This window comes from Rhinopithecus roxellana, chromosome 17 (assembly GCF_007565055.1).
Source record: "Rhinopithecus roxellana isolate Shanxi Qingling chromosome 17, ASM756505v1, whole genome shotgun sequence".
Taxonomy (NCBI): domain Eukaryota; kingdom Metazoa; phylum Chordata; class Mammalia; order Primates; family Cercopithecidae; genus Rhinopithecus; species Rhinopithecus roxellana.
Window position 1 is genome coordinate 19,184,178 of NC_044565.1, and position 8,061 is coordinate 19,192,238.

An 8,061-nucleotide genomic window follows, 5' to 3' on the forward strand; every position below is an offset into this window, starting at 1 on the left:
GCCCTCTGCTGGGTGAACATTTAGCATCCTGTGAAGAGTAAGGTCTGATTTCCCTGAGTTCTAAAGTTAAACTTTATATTATGATTAACTCATAAAATATCAGTATTATTAAAGGCTCCACCTCTTAATACTATCACAGTGGCAACACCTGAATTTTGGAGGGGACATATTCAAACCATAGCAACCACCTTTGTCTTGAGTTTCAAGTGTACAACATAAAATTAGTCTGGCCTTTTAAAAATCCACTTACCTAATCCATTTTGATTGGTTATCAACTTGAATGTTTTTGTAGTAAGTTTTATTTCTAAGTTTATTTTTGTGTCCTCTTTTTCCTACAACATGGACTCTTCCTTTCTTGTACCTTCTAATAATGAGAAATTTATACCTTTTTCAAAATACAAATGACTCAGTGTTTAAATACTTCTCTAGTCATAGTTTTTTCCATGTCTCCCATCTGTTTACTTATTTTCACTAATTCAGCTCAAAGAAGTTTATTGAACACATACCATGTTCAGGTACTCTCTCTGGGTTACAGACTCAGGATGCAAATAATAATGCAACTTATAATATATATAAGGATGTATCAGGACACAAATTATAAAATAATACAATTACAGGCTCATGTAGACATCAGGCTTTATAAACAAAACTGTATGGAATTTGCTTTATTTTTACCCTTTTCTTCCCATCTTTATATAATCAATAATAACTTTTAACATTCTATAACTTTTTATATCATTTTAATGGCATATGTAATTTATTGCTTATTTCAGCCTCAGATTCTTGACACTTCCTGTGTCATTCTACTAATATTAATAAATATTTTATTTTCTCATGTCAGTGTTAAGAGAAATGAAGTGTTCTCTGCAACTAGCAAACTCCCTTACTCCTTTAGAAAATACATAGTACTATAAATGTCAGACAGGCATTTCTCTGGTCACTCTTGCTTTCCCTTAGATGTGAAAGCTTCCTAGGGTCTGGATTCCACCAGAGGTAAACCTATAGTGACTCCTGATTTAGCCAGGAGGAAGGAAGTCTGTGCGCCAGTTTTAGGGAACAGCTTGTATATGACAGCTCTCAGAACTTCAAGTCTCAGAAATTCCAAAACAGGTTTGGATGGTTGCCAACTCTTTGACATGTTAAATACATTGAGGGTGGGGCAATGATCTTTTGATACTACCATGATTTCTTATAAAGAAGATTGTAGTAGGCATATAATCTCAGACTACAGAAGGTTTTTCTCTAGTAAGGAACCACCTCACACTGACACACATACACATATTCACTGTATCTATCCTAGTTTCTCTCATTTTTCTGAGGACCAGTGATAAGCTGGCTCCATACCAAACAGACACTGTCCATAGGCTGGTGAATGGGGAGCTCTACTTGGGTTCTAAAGCCTTCTCTTTTCTAGTGTGGCCTTTACAAGGTCTGGAGCTGTTCCTCCTATTTGTGATTTTCCTGGGTGTCACAGTTACTCCAAGCTGGTTTCTTTTCCTAAAAGTCAAGAGTGGCTTCAGGCCACTCTCCAGATTGGTCATCTGGTGTGCCTGCTCACTGAATTCACATCAGTAGTAACCCAGATAGCATACAATTTAGAAAAGTCAGTCTCTTGGTCAACAAGGACAGTAATTAATTTAAAGGCACACAGATAACCTTGGGAGTCCATTTGCTACTGCTGTTATTTATTGGAATGGCTCATAATTTGGCTGTGTCTCTTTATTCCATCCTGTTGAACAATCCTGACTGTACACATTATCTTTCAGCGGTCTTGCGAGTGGCTGGTTCCTTGCAGAAGAGCACAGAAGTGATGAAGGCTATGCAAAGTCTTGTGAAGATTCCAGAAATTCAGGCCACCATGAGGGAGTTGTCCAAAGAAATGATGAAGGTGACTTAGGGCTAACCCTGCTTTCCTTTCCAAACCCCAGAGTCACTCTAAGCAAGTAGCAGTGGTCCAGGGATGAGGGTGGGTGGGGATGAACAGACTACACCTGCTAGACAGAATTAATTTTAAGGAGTAGCTGTTAACATTGATCGAAACCATTTGAGCTCAGCATGGCAGAGTCTGGGTCAGATTGCCAGAGTGTTCTGTAGAAATAGCAAAAGTCTACCCAGAGCTCTAGAGGAGGTGGGGGAACCAAGGAGCAACCATTTAGGGATAAGGAAATAAAGTTTGTGGGGTCCAACATAGGCAAGGAGATGGAAAGAAACTTGATTTACAAAAACAGGCAGAGACCATATTTGGCCTGCAGCAGCTGTAGTTTGCTGATCCCTGTTTTAAACTAAAAAGGGAGAGACTGAGAATCAAATAGAAAGCACGTAAATACCTGCCACCCCCAGGATCAGGGTCTGGCAAGGACCTGTACTCGTGGCCTTCAGACAAGGACAGGGATAAAGAAGGCATTGCTGCCAAGCCCCGGCAGCCACATACTGTCCTATCTCCTAGTCTGTTCTTCTAGCCATCTTGAGAGGCAGGGATTTTTGTCCTCTTTTTACATAGACAGAAACTGAGCCTTTGGGTCATCAGGTAGTTTTCCTAAGGTCACCTTGGTTGTAAGTGAAGATCTGGAGTTGGGGCACTGATGTCTGACGTTGTCACCGTGGAAATGAGGATGGGAGGTCCCTCACACAGATGCTGTTTCCTGCTGCAGACCTGTGGCTGACAACCAAGAGTGTACACCTCAAATTCTTGTATAGAGGCTGTGAGTAGAAATCGCCTCCCTTCGTCTCAGTGAATTTCATTTATGAACTTGAATTGTATACAGGGTTTAGGGCATGGGAGAGAGGGGCTGGAAAAGAAAATTGCAGAAAAAGAACATAGAAAGCCCAGGGCCCAGGTTGTTTGAATGAGAAGTCCTTGGGCAGTAGCAGTAAGGAAGGAATGGGTCAGGAGGGTATGTCCTTTACAAATAGCATGTAGGTGTCTTGCCCTGAAGTTGGTGATCACTGTTCATCTAGAACCAGATAATAAGATCATTCTTGGAGTGCCTTCAGGCTTGCTCATTTTAACTCAGAGCCACCAGGATCTGAGAGGGAAGCCTTTTTCAGAATCTGGGATCTTTTTCATAATGGTTTCTGAATACTGGGAGTAATACAGATTTGGAGGAAGGCTTGCGTCTGGTAGATTCTGAAGGCCCCAGTAGGGGCTCAGCTTCACAAGGGCAGGAACACATCTTAGTCATTCTGTTTATCCCCAGGCCTATTGTGTGGCACAGAGCAGGACTTTGATGAATCGTTGCTGATTGAATGAATAAAAAAATGACAACTTCTACCTCCAGAGTGTGAAGGGCTATTACAGTTAGGATTCTGGTGGACTCTGTTTAACCAATTAGCAAGCATTTATTGCACTTCTTTTACAGTAGCTCCCAGTACTAAGATGATCCCATTCAGGAAGGCCCTAGGGTTCCACCTGGGTGAACATGAATTTGAATTTATTTGTTCATTTTGGTTGGACAGAACGGATATGAAGATGGGCAGAATAGGGTGCTAGTTCGATTCAGGCAGGCAGGATAGAGGGTTGCTTTAAATCTGAACCCTTCAGCATAGTCACTGAGAACTGTACCCTGGCTGAGTACAAGGGAGCCAGGGCCGGAGCTGCTACATGTGACTTTCTGCTCCTTGAATCACCAGAACGTCAAGGTACAAAGCAAGGGACTTAGTTTTTTCAGGTGGCAAGACAACCAGGATTTTCTTTTTCTAGCAGCTTCTCAGAAACCTGAACCCATGCCCTCCACCACAGCCACTCAACCCCCCAGTACCTGTTCTGCCCAGGGATGTCAGCAGCCCCCTTGTTGACTTTGGAGGTTGCTGTTCCAACCCTTTGCTTCAGTAACAAAGAAAGAACATTCAATAGGGCCCTATCTGGGAGTTGAGGAACTGCTGAGCACAAAGACTGCAGGGCTGGGTTGGGTTGGGCCAGTGTTAAAGCCATTTGCTTGTGTCCTGCAGTGGTGCTCTGCTGCCTTGAGAACAGAGGAGGCTAACTGGCTGGCTCCTGCACGCTGCCAGGCACAGGACTTCCAGAAAAGTGTCTGGCCTTTACCTTGTTAGGTCCAGAAATATTGTCTTAGTCCTCCCAGGAGTGGGTGATCAGATTTTGGTTAACTGATCCTTGCAGACCTACCAGATTACCCCATTCTGGCAGATGTAACCTGGACAAGTTGGAGTCCTCTCCAGGCCTTTTTTGGCTTCTGCACTGCTGTTGGCATTTGTTATCACAGCGTCTACTACGGCTCCAACTACTTTTCATACCATATTCCAACCTCTGCGTTCACGGATTATATTTGCAGTGTTAGGGCAGATGCTTTCCAAAACGGCACTGGAAATACACTCATCTGTCAGCGAGCTGTTTCTCAGGTGCTGCCATTATATTGAGTCTGGGTTACTTGAGGAAGCTCTGCTGACAGCCAGTAGTAGCAATCCCCACCCCTAGGGTGTTAAATTTAGAGAGCTGTTTCCCTTTGGGGCTTTTGCATTTCTGCAGAGAGGACAACATCCAGTGTTTCCTTTGGCCAGCTGTCTTGTGTGTCAGCCCTTGAAAGGATGCACTGGACTTAGGCTCAGCTCAGTCTAGGTGATGTGTCAGGTGTCTGATGGGAACAGATTTAACAGTTGACCGAAGTGACATATTTATTCTGTGTTTAGGCTGGGATCATAGAAGAGATGTTAGAGGACACTTTTGAAAGCATGGACGATCAGGAAGAAATGGAGGAAGAAGCAGAAATGGAAATTGACAGAATTCTGTTTGAAATTACAGCAGGTATGACCATGAGATTCCTCCTTCTCCTTTTATGGCCATTCTTCCTGCATTCACTAAATTAGCTAGTAGCTTTTTATTTAGGCATTAACTCCCTTCTACATTTTTGACATTTTAGAGTATGCAGCTTATTTCTTGAAAAGCAAGCACAATACCCATAACCATCTTTTAAAAAAACACAAATAATTCTTAAAATTTTTAGAGTTTTCATGATTTTAAAGGAAGATACTGCTCTCATATACTGCTGTTGGGATTTTAAATTGGTGTAGACTTTCTTGAAAGCAATTTGACCGTAGCCATTCAAAAGCCCTTGCCCTCGCCAGGTGCAGTGGTTCACGCCTGTTATCCCAGCACTTTGGGAGGCTGAGGTGGGTAGATCACTTGAGCTCAGGAGTTTGAGACCCGCCTGGGCAACCATAGTGAGACCCCATCTCAAAAAAATATGTATTAAAAAAAAAAAAAAGTATTTGACCTAACAGATTGACTTCTGGGAGTTTAATGAATTAAGAATGTGCTGAAATATTTAACTCAACGATGTCTGTAGTAGCATTCTTTATAACAAAAGTTTGAAGGCCAGGTGCAGTGGCTTATGCTTATAATCCCAACACTTTTTGAGGGAGGCCGAGGCAAGTGGATTGGTTGAACTCAGGAGCAGCCCAGCCTGGGCAACATGGTGAAATCCTATCTCTACAAAAAATATATAAATTAGGTGGGTGTGGTAGCACATGCCTTAGTCCCAGCTGCTTGGGAGACTGAGGTGGGAGGATTGCTTGAGCCCAGGAGGTCCAGGCTGCAGTTGGCCATGATCATGCTACTGCACCCCAGCCTGGGTGACAGAGAGACATCCTGTCTCAAAAAAAAAGAAAAAAGAAAAAAGAAAAGTTTGAAACAAACTAAATGCCTAATAAAATCATTTGTGTTATATTTATTTTAATGGTATACTATATATTGTGATAGATGATATAGAAATATACTCATTAACATGGAAAGATACTTACAATATGTGATTAAAGCCTTTTTACTGAAATACATACTTTTGTGTAAAACCATGTCTATAGAAGTCTGGAAGGGAGATGATAAAAATAGTAATCTCCAAGTGATGGTTAATGAGTTTTTAAACTTTTTACTTCTAGATTTTCTGAGTTTTATGTTTAATTTAAAAAATGGTGGGGTTTAATTTTTATTTGTTCATTTGTTGGTTTTAAGTTGTTGGGGAAAGGAAGACAGTTACTCAAAGAAAATATTTTGTGAAGATTTACAAATAGTTTAGTTTTATTCAGAAAGAAGATTTAAAGTTTTCAGTAGCATTTAGGAATTTAGATTAGGAGCTTCAGAACCAAGATTCTTATACAATTATTATGACTTTGGCATCATTACAGGTAGCTATTTGCACATTTCCCAGAGTGAGTAAAACGCCCCCAAAACAACTTGATTTACGGTCCCATTTTTGTATCTGGTCAGATTGGTCCAGGAATGAAAGACAGGGAAGATTGAGGGGCTGCTTCCTTAAGCCAATGTGATGTTCATCTTCGCTCTTTCTTTTCAGGGGCCTTGGGCAAAGCACCCAGTAAAGTGACCGATGCCCTTCCAGAGCCAGAACCTTCAGGAGCGATGGCTGCCTCAGATGAGGAGGAGGAGGAAGAGGCTCTGGAGGCTATGCAGTCCCGGCTGGCCACACTCCGCAGCTAGGGGCTGCCTACCCCGCTGGGTGTGCTCACACTCCTCTCAAGAGCTGCCATTTTATGTATCTCTTGCATTACACCTCCGTTGTGAGGACTACCATTTTGGAGAAGGTTCTGTTTGTCTCTTTTCACTCTCTGCCCAGGTTTTGGGATCGCAAAGAATTTGTTCTTGTAAAGGTGGTGTAAATAAATGCATCATTTTTAGGAGTATAGACAGAAATATCTTATTTTGGGGAGGAGAAAGAAATCCATCTTCTCATGAAGCAGTTCTGAAAATACAGGTGATTGCGTGAATGTCGAAGATTCTACTTTTGTCTATAAAACACTGTATAAATGAATTTTAATAAATTTTTGCTTTAGCACTTGGCCCCATTGTAGATTGCTCTGTGCAGTAAACTTTCAAGGTGTTGGCTCTCCCAGATTGCTTCATTTGTTGGGTGTGGAAAGAGTTGCGATGGCCAGGCATATGGGATTTGGAAGCTCAGCAGAACTGATTTCTGCTCTGTGGATGCTGCTCCCCAGCCTTCACAGACATGGTATGGCAGCCATTCTTTTATCTGTTTAACCAAGAGGATGCTTGGGAATTGTGCTGCTTGTCCTGTTGGCTGGTGGCTGTATTATGTCCTGGGGTGTGTATGTGGGTCTATTTAGAACTTCTGTCCCTTCCCATTGCAAGTTGCACCCAGATCAGACAGCTGTAGGACTAGGTCTCTTTCACCTCTCATTGCCTGTCCCTGCTTTGAGCTGGTTGTCTTGTGCATGGGACATGGGCCTTCCTATCCGTGTTTTCTCAAAGTCAGGAGCTGACCAGGAGCACTCTAAGGTGTGGTCATGCATCCTAACCAACATTCACTCATCTGGGACATTCTTAAGATACATTTATAAATCATTTTAACAGTAACACTTTGTATGTGTTGAGAGTTTACAAAGCTCTTTGACATATGCGATCTCATTTAGTCTTTACAAATAAGGAAAACAGCGCAGTTTGGGAAGTATCAGAGCTGGGATTCAAACCCAGATCCTCTGGTCCAAGTTGTATGTGCACTGAACTAATCAGGCAGGAAAAAAGCCCAGCCACTGTCTTCACAGATCGGTTTTTGTATATTGTAGCAAAATCCTGAAACAATGGGGTCCTTCCAGCCTCATCATACAAAATGGCAATCTTGGCTGGGTGTGGTGGTTCGTGCCTATAATCCCAGTGCTTTACAAGGCTGAGGCAGGAGGCTGTCTTGAGAATAGGAGTTCAAGATCAGCCTGGGCAACATAGCAAGATCCTGTCTCTACCAAAAAAAAAAAAAAAAAGTCATTCTTGAGTCCAGAGGACCCTCCTATTACTCTTGATTTCATCTTTAGAGTAGTTTAAAAAGTTTTTTAAATAAAGGATTTTTTTAAATCAGTTGTAGGTTCGCAGCAAAATTGAACAAAAATATCTCATATATCCCGTCCTCACACATGCACAGCCTCCCACCACTATCAGTATCCCACACCAGACACATCATTATCGCCTGAAGTCCATGGTTTACATGAGGATTCACTCTTCGTGTTTTACATTGTATGGACTTGGACAGATGTATAATATCTTCTACAATTATAGAATCATATAGAATAGTTTCACTGCCCTAA

The 8,061-nt window shown here is 41.9% G+C and overlaps 1 protein-coding gene across 1 annotated transcript in view; it reads left to right on the plus strand.

Annotated features, from left to right (window-relative positions):
• CHMP3 (charged multivesicular body protein 3) overlaps nt 1-7,720 on the plus strand; it is a 78,087-nt gene extending 70,367 nt beyond the window's left edge. Inside the window, exons 4-6 of the mRNA XM_010368745.2 lie at nt 1,767-1,888; nt 4,645-4,759; nt 6,303-7,720. Of these exons, the coding sequence (XP_010367047.1) occupies nt 1,767-1,888; nt 4,645-4,759; nt 6,303-6,445 (380 nt within the window). The 3' untranslated portion in view covers nt 6,446-7,720. The remainder of the gene's footprint in view (nt 1-1,766; nt 1,889-4,644; nt 4,760-6,302) is intronic.
• The last annotated feature ends 341 nt before the right edge of the window (nt 7,721-8,061 follow it).